This window comes from Manacus candei, unplaced genomic scaffold, assembly GCF_025592945.1.
Source record: "Manacus candei isolate 608988 ecotype Guabito, Panama unplaced genomic scaffold, ASM2559294v1 h1tg000092l, whole genome shotgun sequence".
In the NCBI taxonomy this organism is placed as follows: Eukaryota; Metazoa; Chordata; class Aves; order Passeriformes; family Pipridae; genus Manacus; species Manacus candei.
This window is the reverse complement of record NW_026138140.1, coordinates 1,325,201-1,346,012: the sequence shown is the minus strand read 5'-3', so window position 1 is coordinate 1,346,012 and position 20,812 is coordinate 1,325,201. Positions and strand designations below refer to the sequence as shown.

General features: G+C 41.3%; 1 protein-coding gene across 4 annotated transcripts; it reads right to left on the bottom strand.

The window, feature by feature from the left end:
• Positions 1 to 4,592: 4,592 nt before the first annotated feature.
• ZNF330 (zinc finger protein 330) lies at positions 4,593 to 19,051 on the bottom strand. Of its 4 annotated transcripts, none has more exons than XM_051768150.1 (10): positions 18,859 to 19,051; positions 14,665 to 14,793; positions 14,372 to 14,391; positions 14,184 to 14,254; positions 12,016 to 12,095; positions 10,561 to 10,687; positions 9,725 to 9,829; positions 7,201 to 7,247; positions 5,967 to 6,084; positions 4,593 to 5,315 (listed from the first exon to the last, which is right to left on the bottom strand). In XM_051768150.1, exons 2-10 carry the CDS (start codon positions 14,782 to 14,784, stop codon positions 5,044 to 5,046), a joined length of 960 nt encoding a protein of 319 aa, XP_051624110.1. In that variant the 5' UTR covers positions 14,785 to 14,793; positions 18,859 to 19,051; the 3' UTR covers positions 4,593 to 5,043. The 4 variants fall into 4 exon arrangements, with proteins under 4 accessions (XP_051624110.1, XP_051624113.1, XP_051624112.1 ...); XM_051768153.1 differs by lacking the exon at positions 18,859 to 19,051 and adding an exon at positions 18,791 to 18,834; XM_051768152.1 differs by lacking the exon at positions 18,859 to 19,051 and adding an exon at positions 18,626 to 18,648.
• Between the last annotated feature and the right edge of the window lie 1,761 nt (positions 19,052 to 20,812).

The window sequence follows — 20,812 nt, the reverse complement described above, 5'->3', positions numbered from 1 at the left end:
TCTAAGGGGCTCATCTTTGTCTCTGCCATCAAAGCAAGGTGGTGAATTTAAATCAGACTGGAGGCAGCCCAAGGGTTTATATGCCTGACTAGCAGGGATTCACTTTTAAAATAATCAGCCTCTTTCTCTATGCCAAAAAAAAAAACCAGTAGGAGCAGCAACTGGCAACTATAGCAGTAAAATACTTGTATTATCTGCCAAAGAAATTGTGGGTCTTTGGCATTCTAACACTCTAATAAAAAATTAAGAAAAAACTTAGTGGTTTTGTAAAGTGAAAATCTACAACAGATGTCATGTAACATCAAGATGAAGTGAAAACACTACTTGGGCCCTGAGGCACTCGGTACTTCTCATTTCAGAAGGAAATAAAAGTGAACTTCCAATCACAGTTAAGTTTGGGGAACACTGTGGAAGAATCCCTGGCTGAAGAAGTGGGGGTTAAAAAGGATGCAGCAGACATTTTAGGATACTTACAGTGTTAGAGAATAGTAGGAGTAGATATAGCTCCAATAGGCTTTCTCCTGCTTTGAAGTTGTTCCTCTTTCCAACAAACACTGCGCAGTACTTAAAAATGGGATGTTGTAAAATGTTGTAACCTAACAGCAAACCTGCACTCTTATCTGTAGGGGCTTGATTTGAAATGCAATTTATTTTTTTCCCCTTCCACAGTGAATTACAGGCTTGTGAATCTGCTCTTTGTTTAGGAAAGGGAAGCCAGTGGCTTTTCCATGGAATATTCTCCATGTCTGTGATGTTGTCTTGCTGATTTTTGTCTCTCCTGCCTATGGAAGCTAGGCCCTGCTTCAAATTTCCAGTGTGTGGTAGCTAATTACAACACACATACTCTTAATAAAGGAATATCATTAGTTATAAAATATGTCTAGTCTGGAGGTTCATGGGTAGGGGATGGAGAGTCCAGGGCTGTTGCCAACTGGACAACTCAGGCTGTGATTTTGTCCATTACTGTGTTTTCTATGTTTTCCTACAAAGCAGAGATGATAAAATTTGTCTATGTCCTAACTGCTTTGAGCTCTTAGCAAATATTTATGAACTAGGTGCAGGAGCTCATCAGGAGATGAGTAATCAAATTTCTCCATCTTCTAGAATCTTGTCTCTTCCTGCTTTAAGTAGCTGTGTCTTTCAGTCTTGAGAGCACTTTCCAGTGGAACTGTTGAAATTTAGAACAAATACTTTTATGCTATGGGAGCACATTAACCTCATGTTAAACTTTGCTTCATCTTCCCCATTTCAGCTTATGCTCATGTTGTGTTCTATAACACCTCCTGACATTTAAGATGAACTGTAGATATTAAAGATTATTGAATTGTTCCCACTTGAATAAATGGGAACTTTGCCATTGGTTCCTCTGCAAATAGGATCAGGACCTGGACAGATGCATGTAATGTCTTGTAAGACACGCTAATATCTTTCTTCCTGAACAAATAGGACTCCATGTACTTCTGAAGCTTGTCCTCCAGCTCCCTGTGACATGCCAGCAACTACTTTTTCAGCTGTCCAGTACATTATAATGATCTTCCCATTAATTTTCTGGAAACAAAATCAGCAATGTGGGATTGACCAAAAGACTCTCAGTCACAGGTGCTAAATTATACCTGAGTACAAAGGAAAATGCGTTAAATCCACAGGAGAACCCAATGAATTCATAATGAGCTGGTGCTGTCACCTTAATAAACAAATGCAAGAGAAGACCTTACAGAGGTGGCCAGAGCTCTTGTTTTTGAGGATCTACAGGCACAATAAATGTTACTGTGATTTTGATTCAAGTTCTACTTAAGTTTTGTTTAAATGGTCATCACAGAGATGGAAAAAAAATAAAGTGTAAGACTTTATCTAGGTCTTGTTTTTCTGGAGTGCTACACGTAACTCGCAGGTGTTCCTAAACATGTTAGAACTATACTTCCTGCAGCTCAGAATTTCCTTGAATCAGGGACAGGATTTTCGAAGGAAACTTAAAATCTCAGGATTTTATTTCCCTTACTCTTGCCCCACCAGGAAGCATACTCTGCAGTACCGGAGTCTTAAAAACATGAAGTTATGCAGGGGCTTTTTGTGAGCCCAGGCACCACACCCCGCACTCCAGTGACTTTCATAGAAGCTTAGCAGTCACCTGGAAGTACTTGGTGGATTGTGGCAGTGCCTGAAATAGCTTGAGATCCTGTGAACTGTAAAATGTACATCACCAGTACCACAGCATATCACCTTCGGATTTAGCAAGGGCTAAACCAGCTGCTGAATTCAGAGGAAGATGTAAGCTGAGCACTAACTTACATTTTCAGGTGTAGAGATGGCACACTGCCCTGTCAGTGCCCTACTGACATTCCTCCAAGACACCTCAAAGCAGACCAACAGTAATAAAGAAAAATGGAGCCAACAAGACTGAGTTTGTCCCTGACCTGTTTTTCAATGAAGCCAGAACACATGTTCATTTTCTGTTCCATCCTGTTCCTGCAATTTACCTTCAGATAACCAAAATTATGCACTTTCTCTGAAAACAAGCTCTGAGGGCCTATCCCCAACAGACCACATGTGTTTAGCTATACTAAATAAGCACAGAAAGTGCATCATATCCTGCCTGTCCTGCCACAAACTGACTCTGTTCGTAGAAAACACAGGCACGTTTGTCTGTTCTAGCCTGAATCCACTGGATTACTTTAAAGCAGCTTTAACTTGCTTGTTTTGACCCCTGGAAGGCCAGGCACTGCAGGTCTAATACCCGGGCCCCATTTCCAGACAGGTTGACAGCACAGGCATTTTCACTGGTATAAGCAGCAGCACAAAGAAAAAGTAAATAAATGTCCACTGAGCAGTGACCTTGCTAAATTACAGCAGGTAGCCTGAGCATCTGCTGCAGGCAGCACTTACAACGGGATCATAGGAACACACATTAGCTCTGGAGTATTGATCCTGCAAGGATCAGTGGAAGGACATTTCAATGAGAAAATGAATAATTCTTTGCTCTGATTATGATGATTAATTCTGTTATGTCAGCAGCCTTTGGCACTGCCAGTGACAGCAGATTTCATAAGGGAAAAACCTAATTCAAGAGCCAAAAACCTTAAAGAGGAATTTTGTGCATTTTAAGAAATAATATTAATAAATTACACACAAGCAGCTATAATGTTACATATATGCAGAAACATATACTTTCCTCAGTTCTGTATAAGACTTTGTACTGATGTATAATTGTTTTGTATTTGGAACATCAGCCAGGATAAAAAACTGGCATTGTTGCTGGAATAGACCAGCCAGATGGACTCAACTTGGAAGTCTTTGGACCATATAAAGTTGAGCAGAAATTCTCTTGCAGGTGCCAATTTCACAAATAAGTGATCAGTGTTGAACTGGCAGGCATTCTGCTTCCCTCATTTCAAATTTGGTTATGCAAAAGACTAATCAAGACATCTATCAGGTACATCATTTAAGATGGCTCTTCGCTAACACATGAAATTGGAGGGCCCTGGAGTTCCAATATTTGAAGGGGATTTGGCTTTCAGACAGTGCATTAACTGATTTCCTCTCCAGTTCTGAAGGCATGCACTGACCAGTTGTGCTCCTTTCTCCCACAGACTTTTTTCCCCTCAGGTGCCATATCCAAGTTGTGCTCTTTGTCAGTTTGTTTTTGTCTTGGATGCATTCCAGCTCTTGTCTTTCATGCATTTGGTACAAGATGCATTTAGGAGGGAAATACTGATGCCAGGTTCTCCAACCCTGTTTTGTTAGGAAATGTTCATTTGGCAGTCCTAACATCACTAAAAATTATTATCAAAGGGATATGCTCTGCCAACATATGACCTTTAGCTGTTAAGAAACAGTAGAGAAAGCACCACAAAAGCAGGTAATGCAATAATCAGTTCAGATATTTGACAGATAACAAGAAATGGCTCTCTTGCATTAAAGCATGGCATTTAGAAAGCTGGAGCAGCACTTTAGGTGGCTGCCCTGCTGTTGTGATCTGTCAGCTGTAAAACATTCCCCTAAAGAAGGAAAATAAACTCCACCACTTAGACCTGTACATTGGTAATTAACACGTTGACTTTCAAACCAGAATCACTGCAAACACTACTGCAGGTGTCACCTCCTTGCTCAGATGTGTTGATCATTTGCCTTGTACCAGCACCCTTGCACAGAATAATATCTGGACCCAGCACTTTGAACTTCGCTGTGTTTTCTCACCTTATCAATTCATATATGGGGTTGTTTCCTATCTAATTTTATTCTGTGTGTGTTTCATATGCAAGGAGAAGAGCTGAAGGCTGGGCACAGAAGAAAACAGTCTCTTTTTGATCTAATGAGAAACTGCCTTATAGATTTTTGTGGCAGAGAGGATACATGAACATTTTTATTGCCATAAAAGTTTTGATTATCTGGGGTGAACTTGTAATGACTGCATATAGCCCCACCAATTAATATCTAACACTAAAAATGCTGAAAGGCTGATGGGCAAGTACACAGAAAAATACATTAATCTGCCATACCTACATAAACAAGGAAGTTATTTTAGTGTCAATTCACATTTTGTACACAACCTGCTTTCCAGCTATTCAAGGGAGATCAATATTTATGACAGTTCATTAGAGAATGCAGTTGACTTTTATTGTGCAGACCAAAAAAAAAACGCAGTCACCAACCCACCACTGCATTAATGTATGAAATCAGTTAACAAAATGATTGTAAAAAATAACTTAATCTCTGATGAGCAAATGGAAGCAAGTTCTACAGCTCTCCCACATTCCCATGTTGATACGAGAAAATGGCATTGAACCATTATACTCAGTAACTCAGGGACACAACCTTCTGCTGCTTAGGGGAATAAAAATATTCTGATTTTTTCCCCCAGTCCCAGAACCATTGGTTCATATAAAAGAAAAGTCCCCCTTGGAGTTACAGCAGAAGTCCCACACTGTTAATTCTCTAACTTTGATATGTAAGTACCTGATAGAGCTATCCTACTGGCGTGTACACAACTCAGTGAAGCATTGCTTGGCTCCTTCCAAGTGTTTTTAGCTTGCCAGCATACTAGGCTTAATCTTCTGATTCCTCATAATGTGCATACCCACTAGCATAGGTCCTTCCTAAATTCAAATTGCTGAAGACATCCGTGGTCTCAGAATCTGAATCCTTCCCTCCCTCATCATTGTCATCTTCATCATCATCTTCTGCTTCGTATTCATCATATTCATCCTCACGGTCACCTCCAGTCTTGCTGGAGGGGAGGTTTTTCCAGTAGGCATCATAACCAGAAGCTCCATCTGCATCTTCTCCTCCAGTCTGTCGGCCAAACTTCAAGGAGCGGGCTGCAGGCAGAGAAAAACCATCATGTTCCCACCCTCAACAGCAATCCCACGTTCCCTTTCTATCCCTTCTTTCACTACTCGAAGAGCGCACGATGTTAGGCAGTCTTTTTCTAAATCTGACATTTCCAGATTCAGTCCTTACTCTAACAGAACCTTTCTGCTGCTGCACACGGAAGTGCAGCCAAGTCTGTATAAACAGGAACTGCCCCCCAAGTATGTCTTAGGTTTTTAGGATAATCCTTTGGTACTCTAGCCAAGAAGACCTGCGACTGGATGTGTGCTTTGCAGACACAATACATATGGTCATTTATTCAAGAGTGGTTGGGGTAGATTGTATACATATCAAAACACATTTTGAAATTCATTAATCAGCTTCTTGTACATGAAATAAGGATTTAAGTCGTGATTTTTTTTTTTTTTTCATTTTTTTCCACAACTAAAATCTTAAACTAAACAAAAGCTTTCACTGTATTGGAATCAATTAATGATTGAGACTGCTCAATTCTATAATTCAGAAAGTTCTTCCCAAAACAAATGCAGCAAAGCTGTGCAAAACAATTAAAAGTAACCAGGTTTTACTCAGTGTTCCTAGGCAGAAAAGTAGTCACCAATGGCACTTGCATGGCTTGTTAGCTAGAGAAGCTGGCTTACTTGACATGCTCAGATCCTTTGTCTGCTGAGTTTCGTGGCCACATTTAGGGCAAGGAGGCTCTTTTCCTTTTTCCTGCTTGAAGACCTTACTTCGCACGTGGTCGTCACAAAAACAAGCCTGTGGGTTGAAGGGAGAATAAAAAGGCCAAATGTTTTAATCATAGAAGCATATTCTTCAGCAAGAAGCAAGCAGAAAACCTGTTTTAACAGCAGCAGGGTTTTCTGGTTGGGATTAAAATGTAATGAGGTCTATCTGCAGTGGATGTGGGTCTGTGCACAGCACAACCACTGTGCTGAATGTAGTTCCACAGCTTCCTGGGGAAGAGGCTGCATAAAAGTGCCAAAAAACAAGCAGAGAAAGTAATGTACTCGAGGGCTGGATTGTAGTGCTGCCCATGAGGATCCTGGCAAACCTGGGCTTACACTGACAAGCCTAAATAAAACACAATGAGATATTTGCCAGAACATTATGCAGTGGCCTAAAGGCAAGAATTAGAGATGGAAAGTTCACATGTTGAGCACCAGGGTGCAATGAAGATACCCGGAGAAAGGAACAATTTGGAATATGCCATCGATGCCATGGGAGAGTGCAGGGAAACATATGGAGGGTAAGAAGAGTAAGAGCAGGCAATGAACCAGCATCTGGAGAAATCTGGGTGATGCTGACGATGAAGCAGGTGGAACTTTTTATACAAAACTGTTTCTGAGTGTGTAAAACCATGAGCCTGATGTCAACAAGTTAGTCTGTTCACATGTAAAACTGGATTAGCTGTGGAGATTATTTCTGTTGGATCCAGGCTGCAGCAATTTCTGCTCAGATTGACCGTTAAACTTGACTGTTTAAAAAAACAACAACTTTTTTAATGACTGTAGATCCACACTGTATCAAAACATATTACAAAGCTTTGGATTCTGTTCAAAGCCAAGGATTTGTTTTGTTGTTTTGTTTTGTTTTTTTTAAGACCCAACATGGTACAGGCCCAATTTAAACTAAGAGGGCTGGACAAAGTGAAGATCACCTCAGCAGGCATAATGATGCACAACACTTGCTAGTGGTTAACAGGCAAGCACAGATAAAAGACCTTTTGCCCCCCAGAGGTCTGCCCCCTAAAATATGATACAAAAATATTACATTTTTTAAATAATGGAGAGGAAGACATGACAAGACCTGATACCAGCCTTGGAGACCAAGAAGAATGAACCTAAAATCACAGCTACCCACAACTGTCTTTACCTTACAACGCAGGCACGAATGCTGCCCAAGCCTGTTACAGGAAACACCTGTTGGAGAAAATCAATATGTCAAATTCAGTACTTGGAAACTGCAGACCCGTGATGTGTTTAAAACCTTGTAAAAGTATGTAATACTATTACTGAGGCATTTGGTTTTAATTCCCTGACATAACTGTACGATGGCAATGTGAATCAGCCATTTTACCATATAGTACTCTTTTACTAGATTTTTTTTTTCAACCCTAAGCCTCATGGCATTAATGTAATCTGATACCAAAAACAAAAAAACCTCAAGAGAGGAAAAAGTTTAATTATTTCTTGAGCTTCCAAACTTTTAAAAACAGAAGTTTCAGAAGAAATTTGGTATTAATTTGGTATCTTGCTTCTCCTTTTCTCACAACATCAAAAGAAGGAGTGCTAGCGACGTGAGAACACTTAAAGCTTGCAAACTTCCAAAGCTAGAAATGTTATGTTCCATTTTTTCTGTCATATCATCTGGAAATGCACTTGATTGCACACAAGTTCATACGAAAGTCTATCTGTGTTAAAGAACTGGACCTGACACACAAGCTATAAGGAGCAGAATCAGTGCCCAAAATCTAACTTGTCTTGAGCTTCAAATTGTTTTTTTATTCCACTAGAGGGAGTACAGTAAAGGCAAACACTCAGGAATTGGCAGAAACGTGAAGCTGGGTGAATAGTTACTCCTCAAGAAGCAATAATATGTACTTTATCAGTCTGTGTGTGAGTATTTATTCCCTTTCACCTTGCTTTGCCCCTGTGACAGTGAAGTTTTTGAATAATAAATATCACGAGTTCTCCACATGAGCAGGACAGCCACGGGATTTAGAGCTCTGTCATGTGCTTAAAGATGGAAATGATAATGCATTTATATTTGTCATTTCTTGAGTATCTGCACTTTAAAAAACTTCTTTCAGATAGTGATGGGAAGTAACACTACCCTTTTCACAGCTAGAATGGATTTAGACTACAATTGCATGACCACATTTAAAGTTTCTGTATTCTGTAAAAGTACAGGTTTTATAATCTTGCTACCACACACTGATAAAAATCCTGTATCTTTTCCAAGTCAGTGCTGTGCCACAAAACATTGAACACAGTGAAAAAAAACTCAAAAAAACTTTTGCCCTATTCAGGGTGTGATCACATCTGTGAATTAAAAGCTTCCAACAATCATTGAAAAAACATTCTTGTGGAACAGCTGTTGCTGCTTCAACATTGCTATGCAGGAAGGTATTCAGGCAGAATACATCAAGGGAAGCTAAGGAAGGCTCAGAGAACAGCTGGCTGGGAACAAAAGGATGGGAGATGAAAAAGAGATAAGAGATTTCTACAGACACCAACTAGAACATTGAAATCAACAAACATTCTAAGCCAGGAGAGATAAATTAGGACAAGAGATTGGTCAGTTCTAAAGAAAATAGTCTTAAGATAAAGAGTACCTTGAATTTCTACAATAATGATTGAAAAAAACTTTATAGTTAAAATACAGGCAAACAAGTTTTAGAAAGGACAAACAAATGTCTCATGAGATAAACTAAATAGTCATTCATGGTGGATAGAGAAGGAATACTTCTACAAAAATTTAGTTATTTCAAACATGCATAGTCTTGGCTTGTTGGTGTTTTATTTTGTGTTTTTTTTTTTTTTAACTTCCCTTGAAATTTCCCTGTTTGAGCCAGAGATGAGCAGTGAATGAGCAAAGTCAGGCATTGCCATCATGTCCTCTTATGAACACCAATTTCAGTTTTGTCCACACAATTAATCAAAGTTCAAAAGGACATAAAGTCTTCAGCTACCTGTTCTTTACCCAGCAAGAGTGGACATGTATCAACACTTGATACATTACTGATACACATGTCCACTGGTCAATGAGGAAATGAAAACTGAAATCATGCTCTGGACTATTTTTGTCACTTCTTTCTGTGTTCACCATGTCTCCCTGAATCAGAGGATGGCTCCTGACTGAGTCATGGCCTTCCTCAGGACTTTAACAGCTGCCAACTCTTCATCAACACAGGCCTTCCACAGCAACGTGGGAAAGTTTAGCCAGTCTAACAGAGGTGGCATTGTTTGGGGCAGCTGTTTTCCACGAGGAACAGGTATCTAGAAATAGCTCATCACATGGTCAGAAAGAGTGGAAGACAGCTCCTCCTGCCTGCAGAGCTTTGTGGAGTAAAAAAGCAGCATCAGCAATTCCAGCTGTTTTGCTGCAGTCCTGGCCACTGCCAACACTCCAACTTTGGAGACTGCTGGCTCCTGCAAAGGCAGCTTCCCATGGGAGGCCTGTAAGAGCCTGGCAGGAAAACAACTGCCATGTATATTCTGGCATGGAGGAAGGTCAGAGACAAAAGTTCCAGTCTGGATAACTGAATACCAAGAGCTGGCACATACGAAAAAGGCAAAAGCTGGGAAAGGTGATAACAGAGTATTCTGGAGCACAGAGGAAGCAAGTGGAGACCCTGCTTAGCTGTGGTGAAAGGGACTATGAATAACTAACTTACATTTAAACGTCTCTGCTTCCAGAACTTGGCAGCTGGCTTGATGTTCAAACTGATCATCTTCACAGAGGAAATCATGGCAAAAAGAGCAGGCGAATATTCTGCCTCCTGAAAGATTTATCAAGGCAAAATAATCAGCAATGGGCACAGGCATCAAGTTCTGCTCTGCAAACAGTTTAGGCAGTAATTCTGACGGAAGACCAGGTCTCCCTGGCCTCACTAATGCTTCAACAAAGTCCTAAGTTAGGCACTGCCATCCATTTTTACATTGACAAATACCTTGTTTCCTACAATACAAGACAGCATAAATATAAAAAGAGTATTACTTCTAGTACTTTTCTTTAATTCAACTAAAGCGTTAAGTATTTTCCTTAAATCAGATCATATTCTCATCCAGTCTCCTTCCCTCCCAGTCCCTTAGCTCTGATATAAGCTTGGAATAAACACTTTAAAGGATTCCACAAATTGAGACCAGTATGGTTTGCTAAGCAATTTGGAATCCAAATACCTGTGCTAGTGCAGAAGAACAGAGTGGGAATGGTAGAAGACTCTGTTGGCAATTTGATGCAGTGCTTAATTATGCAAATAATTAGGCTGATAGAACCATTATACTTTAGATGACACAATCATCCCTGACTTGAGCACTGTATGTTCTTGAGCAGGTTGTTTAGTTTCCCCCCTGCATAATGTCTATTTTTAAAACGGGGAGAATCCTTGCTTTGAACAAACATACTTGCAAGGACTAATCAGTGAGGAATAAAAACGCTGTTAAGAATACAGGTGTAGTATCCTAAGCAACACAACTTACATTTTCTTATTTTTACATGTGAGCAACCTACCATGGTCCCAGACACTTCTTTCACACTCAATACATTCTGCATCTGCGAGAGGGCAGATACACGCGTGTGTGCTGAGACACTTCCTCCCGTGACACACCCAAGCTTCACAGAAATCACAGATTGCACCCTGCAATTACAGAAAGATATCACCTCTGCACTTCTGCAATACCTAGAGAGACACTCTGACTCCTCAGTCCTCAATGTGTCCTCGTATCCCTTCTCTCAGTGGGTTCATTTCGGTTGACTGGGAGAGTATTGAACCACATCTGTATTCCTATCAAGCTGCTCCTCAGTTCATCTTGTTTGTTATTCATTTCTGCAGGACTAAATATGATGCTCAATAACTTGGTTGTCTCCTTTTTCTGTCTTTTACATTTATTTTCTTAAATTGTGTGCATGAAAATTGTGTCCTCCAGTTGAAACCTGAGATCCACAAAGGATAACAGTGTTTTGGCAAAAATGGAATTTCAAAAAAGACATGAAAAATGCCAATAGTTTCTTACAGCTGAAGTCACTCATTCAAATTTTAAACCATGCTATATTAGAGCACATCCCTGCAGAGAGCAAAGATCAAATAACTCATTAGAAGTAAATTAGACTCTTTAACTTTCATTTTGATTAAATTATAAGATCTTCACATCAGCTATCCTTAAATGCAGCATTTAAGAAGCCTCCTCAGCCCATATGTGACTTACCACCATGTGCATTACATGCACACAAAACTAAGAAAACAATGTGAATGCAAATTAATTGTTGAGGCATTCACTACTACATAAGTGAATGCATGGGATGAGTTCAAGAACATCAGAATGTAAAGGCAAGCGGTGTTACTGAGAAAAGCTGATTGTCAACTGGAGGTGGAAACAGGACAGAGGTTTAGTCCACATAGTGCTTAATCTAGAGGCTGTCACATGTCAAACCTTGCTTTCCAGAATGGAGACACCAACTTGTCCTTCTTAGAACAAAAATTCAAAGGCCTGAAGCTATGATTATCTCCTTCAAGAGCCCAAATGAGGGTTTATGTTAAGTAAAATTCCTCCCTAACACTATGGAACAGATTCCTCTCTGTGATACAGATGATCTCTGCAATACTAAGACAACAGTAACAAAAGTCTGCAGGTCTTTGCAGAATGATCCTGGATTGTAATAAAGACTGAGAACTGGATATGGGGTATGTAAGCTCCAATGCTGTTCATGCATGTGCCTAAGAGCCTGCCACCAAGACAGATCCACTAGCATCCAGGATGTGTTGGAGCTTGCAGGAGCTGAATCTAAAAATGCAAAATTTGGGTTTTCAGTATAAGGGAAAAATCAGTTTCTTATAGTAAAACAAGGGGTGAAAAAAACTTGGCATGGTACATGCTACCATTCCATAAAGCTGTTCTATTTTCTTTCAGAAAGATTTGCACAAAATAACCTCATACTGCTAAAAAGGCTTTAATTTTGTATACATACCACCATTGCTAGTCCAGTACCATACACACCAGCGTGTTTTATGACACAGTCTGAAGACTTCATCATGCATTTGGTTTTTCCTGTTTAAAATAAAAAGGCAAGCAACCATAAGAAAACTACAGAAAAAACAGTAGAATGCACGTTCATATAAGAACAGCACTTCACTAAATACCTGAGCCTAACTGTAAGTCTAGGTAAAAATAATGCAAATAAAGATATCTGAATTATTGCTGCATCCTGCAATCCACTTTCACATCTCCCTTAGGTTAAATTATTGTCTCTTTTCAGCCCAAACCTCTTGCCCCTGTACTGAGATAAAAAGGCAATGTGTTGGTTTTGCTCTATGTTTTGAGGCACTGGCAAAAATGTCAAATGTCAAAACAAACCAAAGAACAAAACTAAGGTCAAAGTCAAGCCATGATATCTTAAAAACCTGTATTTAAAACTGCTGCTGGTTCTGTCCCATCATAAAAGCAGCAAGGCACAAGAAAAAAAACCACGTGTTTAATTACTTGCAAGTACTTGGATACTTGGTTTTTTTGGTCGTTGGTTGTTTTTTTTCTTTTTAAAAATACATAGATCAGTTTCTAGAAAAAATAATTCACTTTAAATACAGAGGACAGGAGAAAAGGCCACAGCCTGCACCTAAAAGTCATTCTGACACAAGCAAGCAGCAAGGGTGACAATTTTCCCCTAGTCCTTGTCTCTGACATAAATAGCTCTACCAGAAAGATCCACACTCTGTCTGCAAGAGATCTTGTAGTCAGCTCAGGCTACTGCAGTGGAGTTTTGTCACTGATTCAAGTTGTGCTGCCATGGACCCCTTTGGTGTGTCTGTTATTGCCTGCTTAGAGAAACCAACAGCAAGGTGCTCCCTGCCCACCCACTCAAGGCCTGAAAAAACAAATTCTACTCTGAAAATATTTAAATCCCAGTATGCAGAGTTTTGTATGACACCAAAAGTCAGTTACCAAAGGGCCCTTGGAGGGTGAGGAAGTACCAGTGGTGGGCTGAGCTGGGCAATGAGGGCTGGGGGGGCATTACTCAGTCTGGAGCACTGTAGTACAGCTACCTTGCTCCCATCCCTCAGGGACTTCTCTAAGAAAGGTGCTGTTGGTTTGTAGTGTCTGTCCCCCTTGATCAAACATGAAACAGCTCTGGTGGTCTTTGTTTGGAAAACCCTTGGACTCAATATAATTTTATGGTTGTTGATAGGAATGCTTTTCCTCTAGAAACATACTCCAGATTAAAATAAACTCAACACACAGGAGTCAACTTCAGATGTGTATCATAAGACAGAGAGCATGTTTTTAGTACTTCACTGCATGATGACAGAAGGAAGACTTATGAAGGATGACACACTGCCAGTGCACACTAACAGCCTGGCTCCCAGAAACGCTCAGAATCTGCAGGTCACAACAAAGGCACTGGAAGCTGCAGATGTCAGCAGCTCTGAGAGTCAAACAACAAAACAGCCAAATTGCTTAATGACAAACTGAAAATCTGCAAGGATGTGTTGGAGCAGTGAAACAACAAAATTCACCTCAGTAAGAAATGAATATCAACATCTCCTGCAAGCAAGCAGCTGTTTGAAAACAAAGGGCATCTTAGTCTGATTCAGAGCAAAGCTCCATCATTAGGAGTCCTTTTCTTCTAATTTCAAAGCATCAGCCCTCTAGCCCATATAAATAAAATAAGCAGTATACCACATTACAACCCCATGCAAGATGAATAATGTACTGTTGCTTTAATTGATATTGAACTGACTAGAAATTATATAATCCCTAAAAAAGCAGTATTTATTGGTGCCTTGCCAGCAGTCAGAGCATTCTTAGTTTTGCTACCATTACCAAACAATAGTCCACATGGTAAGTGTAGGGAAAGTCAGTCAGATATTCTCAAACCCAAAAGGCAGTGAGACAAATTCTTCCAAAGATCAAATGCTGAAGACAAGTCCAGACTTGCAAACCTCTGGAGGTCAGAGGCACACACGTTAGTGCATGACCAAACAAGGTCACTTCTCAAGGAGGGTATTCACAGCAGATTTAAAAGAACCTGCTCCACAAACCACAAAGGTACTTCTAGACAAAGGTACTCTAACAAAGGTACTGAGAGTTTAACACCACAAACAGGACTGAGGACAGTTTTCATTCATTAATTCTACTCACCACATTGTGCACAAATGGGTAATTTCTGAACAGAGTTACAGAAGTAGCAAAAAGCTCTGTTCTTCTGTCGTCTAGGCACATGGAGAAGGAGCCAAAAGAAAAAGAAAGCAAGCATTAAAAAAGACCTGTGAAATGTTTGAAACCAATTAATATTAAACTACTGGTTTTAGAAGGGGAAAAATTCTTACCTTTGGCACTTATCACATTCCTAAAAAGAAGAAATAAAACACTGGTAATTATTTTCATTCTAGGTAAAATATATAAAATTTGCAGACACCCACAGGGACTCTGAATTCTTATGATTAGGATCCAAACTTTCTATTCAATATTATACATCTAATGCAAATGTAAGCTTAAATATAAAGGAGGAACAGTAGGAAGAATGACATTCTTATGGCATTAAATACATTTATGTATTATCACCGGTTTAACACGATTTAAAATAACGTGTTTTAATATAAAATACTTCAGGTTATTTTACCATTGAAGCATTACAAGGATGTTTGGCCAAATCTATGTTGGCTCTTGAAGCCCTTATCTGCTTTTCACGTTCTCGACGGTTCTCAGCTTTCTTACGAGCACCAGTCTTCTTTTTAGGCATATTCACTATCTGTGGGGGGAAAAATAGGTATGTTACGAATGCACACAGAATTATGTATGTAAATACATGGATACACATGACACATCCACTAAAACTGCATCTTGGAGTTCACAGGTTAACTGTGCTTCGTTCATTTCCTTTTCTGAAAGTTTCTTTTCAAAGGCAGAAGAAGGGGTCAGTCCATGAGGAAGAGCCATGTGATGAACCATAAAGAATCTTGTGATCTGAAAAAGACTTTGCTGTCCTCAACTTTGTGTCGAACTATCTCTGAAGTGTTCTGTCTTGGAAAAAAAAGGAAACTACTATGTTTGTGATAGGCCTCTGGTTTTGGTTTGCCTTGTCTGTTTTATAAGGAAAATATTCAGCTCATTCCCTCTTTCACATCTTATTCTCAGTAACTGCTTCATTCAGTTAAAAAGCATTCTTCAGGTAAGCAAAAAGTGGTGTACTGCAAAAATGCAAATTTCACACTTCATGAAGGCTGAGAAAACAAAATGTCATTATACAGATTTAAGAGCTATGACAAAGGGATGTTTGTACTGCTTATTTATCATTCTAGCATATTGGCAATAATGAAAAGATGAGCATGTATTGCTTTGAAGACACCATTGTTTTCCAAAAAGGATTTACACTAAGTTAATTCTGTTTGGTTCCATTCTAACATTCTAGGAGGGAACCACTGCAACACAGTGGTGAGACCATCAGGCAAATAATCAGACCACTGGTCTCTTGCCACGTCCATGATGAACTGTGCAGTACTCACATATGCTTAGTTTACTTTGTGTTTATAATAAATTAGACTCCATGAAATGGACAACTGAGAGATTCAAGGTGTGGCCTGAATTTCTCTCGTCAACACAGGCACTTCCTTAGGCTCCATCTTTATCATCCCCTTATTTCTGATGATGTAACTGTTCTTGGTGTCCTGTTCTAAAACAGATACAGGTTAAAAACAAAACTAAAAACAAACCAACAAGCACCACCAAGGCCCAGATTAGCACAATCTGATGGTGGAAGACGGTCAAAAGGGGCAGCAGTTTACTCAGCAAGCATGGGAATGACAAAGCAGCTAAGGATGAGGTGATGATCACTGACAAAAACTTGCCTGTTCTAAAAAAACACTCTCAATTCTACGAACCAACTTCTTTGTATTGCAGCTACCAAATCACACTTCCTTGCAGACAATAGGATGGCTGGATCTTTCCAGGTGTTTAGCTCTTATTTTGGTACCTCACCAGTGCTTCTGTTTTGAAAATCTGGCCTCTCCAGCAAGCTGCCCCAACACATATTGTACTTGTACAACTAATCCACAGTTCTTTTAGCTACAAGTACACCTACCAGTGGTCCTTGCTCTGCCTCTGATTTCTAAATCTGCAGAAAAACACCTTCAGACAATTGGTAATTGAGACTCAAGTGTCATCTTAACATCTCAATCTCCACTTAAGGATTTTGAAGAAAATCACTGCAGGCTTGGAGCTTGGCAAAAACTGGCCCACATGATGAGACAGCTCTGCCCAGGCAACCTCTGCTGATTCCAGTAGGGTCTGTGGGTGGATATTAGGGCCACTCGCTTAAGGAAGTGAGAGGTACCTGCTCTCCTCAGCCTCATCCCTAACTCCAAGCAGACATGCATGCTACCATCTGTAAGGATAGTTTCAGCCCCAACAGGCAGCCAATTCTAGCATCTTAAATTTGGAAGAAAAATGTTCAAAAGGTCTTATAAAATAAACTGAAGAATCCTAACTTTTCTGAACACAGAAATATATTGTCCTGACCAAATACTAAAATTTGGGTTTGATAGCACACATAAATCAGTTTTCTCACCCTGCAGCATTTTGCACCGTATCTAAATTGTATTAGTGTCATATTTTGTAGTCAAAATTATATTGCTGTGCTGCCTGCTGGTAACTGTCATCATTCTAGAGCGTGACATTTCAGTCCAATATGAGGCTGCACACGAATTTTCAGACAACTCAAATGCTGATTTAACAACAGAATCTAATGGTTAGTATTTATACCTTGACTTCTTCCCATTACCTCATAATCCAAAGCACCAAAGTGACAAACTGTTTTCATGAAAAGCACTGCCTCAGTGACTACTGAGGAAACAGGTTATTAGAAACCTTCTAGGTGGCAGTTTTTAGAAAGTTGCACTAAAATAAGTAACAACAGAACTGCAACATCAGGTCCTTTTAACAAAGCTATGGATTCAATCCAGGCTTTCAGACACCATCCAGTAACAACAACATCCTATAGATCAATATTCTAATCACTCTTTCCCTCTGAGCTTCCACTTAAGATTTGTTTGTTGTCTTGGCCTTGAGTTCAATTTTTTTAGGAAACTTACCTTCTTTTAAATTTTGGATTAGAGCTTAATAGTGTTATGGTTCCAGAAATTATGACAGCATATGCTTTGTTTACATGCAATTCCTTTCAAATCAGAGTATCGTCTCTTTTGAAACCACTAATTAGTACTTAAATGCCTCTGCTGTATGTTCTACCTCCACTTTTGACACAACTTTGCCAAATGCTCAGGCAGCAAAGACCCAGTGGAATCTGCTGGCTTTCCCATGCTCCCCTGAAGGGTGCATGGGACAGAAAAGTGCATCTGGAATCCCTCCTCAGCCCCAGAGGGTATGGCCACGCTGCCCCATGGAGTGTGGGAGCCCCTAAACTGGGAAGAGTTCTGCACAAGGGTGTTTTCTCCATTTGAAGTTTCCTACTTGGGAGCAAAATGCTGGGCCAGAGCAGCAGCTGCAGAAGTGAGTGTGGCTCTCCAGCTTAAGGGCTGAGGCTGTGGCACAAGAAAGCACAGAGTTTGGGTATCAGAAGTGGTGCTGGGGAATGTTTAGGTTGGGTATCAGAAAAAGGTTCTTCCCCCAGAGGATGGCTACGTGCTGTAACAGGTTCCCCAGGGAAGTGGTCACAGCTCCAAACCTGACAGAGTTCAAGAAGCATTTGGATGATACTCTCAGGCGCATGGTGTGACTCTTGGGGATGGTCGTGTGCAGGGCCAGGTATCAAAAGGTATGTGTATGAGGTGAGCAGCAGCTCAAAGCAAAGCCCTAATATGTGTTATGTGAGTACTGGGTCTGCAGCACCGTGTTCCATCCCGTAAATTTTCACCAACTGTTGCTCATGTGCTGCATTATATGCTGAGGTAAACACAGGCAAAGACCACAGGCAGAACTCCCACCATAGCTCCAAAGACTGACTGTGTATTTTAACTGATGGTTGTGCTGTGTAAGATACATTAACAACACCTGGTATCCAAGTTCTGCCCTTGTGGAGGTCCCAAAGACACAGACGGACTGCACCAGCAGATTTCTGGATCTCCTATGCTGAGCAGGACATTGCCTGGTGTTGTATTATCTTGTGGTATAGGAACCACATCATGAAGAGCTGAAACAAGCAATTCGTTGGTGGGGCAGGGGAGCTGGCGGGTTACCCGTGTCATCCCACAAACACCAACACCCAAAAGAGGCTTTCTGTGTTCCAAGCGTTCTTATACTTGACCATCAAATACTTTCTACCTCACACATATTCAAAATCTGTTCTACCGCTCATACAAAAATTACAACGTTAAAAAAAAAAATATCCGCATTAGCAGTAGTTCATAAGAATTGTCCTGGCACTGTGATTTGCCGTGATTTCATCTTTTGGAAGCAAAGCGGCTACAAACTGCACCGTGGGACCGCAGCGCCCGGGGACTGCCGCGCTGGTCAGCGCCCAGGGCTGGGGGGGCTTCCTCAGGCACCTCTCCGGCACATTCCCCGCTCGGGAGCGGCACCTCGTCCCGCCGGGAGCCCGGCGAGCCCTGCCACGGCATCACGCTGCCAACCTGGATGGCCGCGCTCCGTGCTCCCAGGGACCCGGACACGGGGAATCCAGGCACTGCTTCGCTCGCTAGGGCAGGGAAGCCGCGGGGGACGGGGACCCTCAGCGCCCCCAGCCCATCCCCGATCGTTCCCAGCCCTCCCTCCCACTTCCCGCTCCCCTATCCCACCTCCCTGTCGCCGTTCCCGGCTCCCTTTCCCCGTTCCCAGCTCCCTCTTCCCGGTTCCCCGCTCCCACCTGGCTCCGGCGGCCGTGCGGAAGCCGGAAGCGCCGGCTCTCCGCGGTGCGCTGCCCGCCCGGCCCGCCCCGCCCGGCGCGAACGTTCCGGGGGCGGCCGCGGGGGCCGCGCCCGAAGGGAGCCGGGGAGGGAGAGAAGAATCCCAGGATAGGGGTCCTGCCCTTTCCCTGCACGGGATCGCAGTGAACCCGCGGTGGGAGCCGGGAAATGGCAGGTGTTCGCGCTGCAGGGGAAGGTGTTGCCAGAGTTTTGGAGGGAGGCATCATGAAACAGGAGTAGTTAGTTGGCACCTGCGTCTTGCGTGCTACGAAGCACTTGGTGTTATAATGAGAACCGCACCGGCCTGCACTTTCATGTTTTTCGATTAAAAAAGGGACACCTTCCACTAGGCGAGGTTGCTCAGAGAACCATCCAGCCTGGCCTTGAACACTTCCAAGGATGGGGCACCCACAGCTCCGCAGGGCAGCCTGTGCCAGGGTCTCACCACCCCCACAATGAGAGTGTCCTCCTTGTATCTAATCTAAACCTCTCATCTTTTGCTTTAAAACTATTCCCCCCTTGTCCCATCACTATGTGCCCATGTAAAGAGCCACTTTCCCTCTTTTTTAAGAGCCCCCTTTATGTACTGAAAGGCTGTGGTGAGATCTCTCCAGAGCCTTCTCCAGGCTGAGCAACCCAAATTTCAATAAACTCCTATATAATCTCTCTACTCACTTAAAACATGCCATTGGTTTCACTGTGGTTCGGAAATCATTGAAAAAGCTTTTACAAGCTGTTTGCATTGATGTTCCTGCTCAGTGGCTGTTCCATCCTCAAGTTTTGTTTACTTTTGAGTCAATTGCCACCACAACTTTCACTTGACGGAGACCAAATTTAGGACGTAATAATTGCAACAATTAGTTGTGATTGTAATTGGCACCTGAAAAGTTGTCACTGAAATATTTAATCAGTGGTTCCGTTTTTGAAATGAAGTATTGATTAATCTTAATGGTAGGAATACAACCTAGTTTAAAAATGGAAATAATGCCCGTGCTATAAAAGACCCCTGTACACAGCTCTGTCTGGCCTGAGGTTATACAAGTCACTGTCATATTGTCTAGAAAACCCTTCGTGAAAATCATTAGAAGGTGTATTGTATGGATATTCAAATGAAAATGAGTGCAAAGATCACATTCCAGTGTATTTCAGTCTTTTGCCTAGGAAGGGTTTGATACGTATTTCATACAAATAAGTCCTGGGGCACTGTTTTGTGTGCTTTGATCATCCATTCCCTCGGGTGGGGTGTTGCTTCATGTTGCACTTGGTCATGCATTTCTTACTGAAGGTTGGCTACTGGTTATGGACTGTGATTTTGACTTAGTGGAAGAGGCAGATATTCACTGGCCACCAACACCGTTCCAGGAAGAATCTTCTAGTTTTTGTGAGGCCTGAGTTTTATCTCCCACAACAAATTGTTTGCTTGTCACGCTTTTCCTTCAAGATGTAATCTTCACACCAGGTTACTGGGATGCCCAGAAAACAGCATTATTATTTAGAGACAAAAAAATCATGATAATCACTTAACTGAACATTTCTTCTTCCTGAGAAAGGGTGTGGAGAAGTAATTTTTAATTATTGTCAATAGCCATGGCCACATGCTATTTACCTGACAGCCTAAGTAGGAAATGTGATCTTTTGTGAGATGTCACTGCTTTTATTCGTGTAATTCTCACTTTTCTTAATGAAGGCCATTAATCATCAATATTCTTTTATTCTGGTTGTTACCATTTGTCCTAGTTAGGACAGCTGAGATCAGTTCATCATGGTGGGTGTAACCCAAAACTGTATTCTATAGCCTTCCATGTCATTTCCCAGAAACTAGACTATTGTTGTCAATAGACTATTCGCACCCTCTGCCCATAGAGCATGGTGGGTGTAACCCAAAACTGTATTCTATAGCCTCCCATGTCATTT

Coding starts and splice junctions, on each gene's coding strand:
- ZNF330 (XM_051768150.1), bottom strand. CDS start 14,784: ATGCCTAAAAAGAAGACTGGTGCTCGTAAGAAAGCTGAGAACCGTCGA. Junction 12,096..14,183: donor ACCCATTTGTGCACAATGTG/GTGAGTAGAATT, acceptor TATTTTAAACAG/GAAAAACCAAATGCATGATG. Junction 10,688..12,015: donor GTACTGGACTAGCAATGGTG/GTATGTATACAA, acceptor CTGTAATTGCAG/GGTGCAATCTGTGATTTCTG.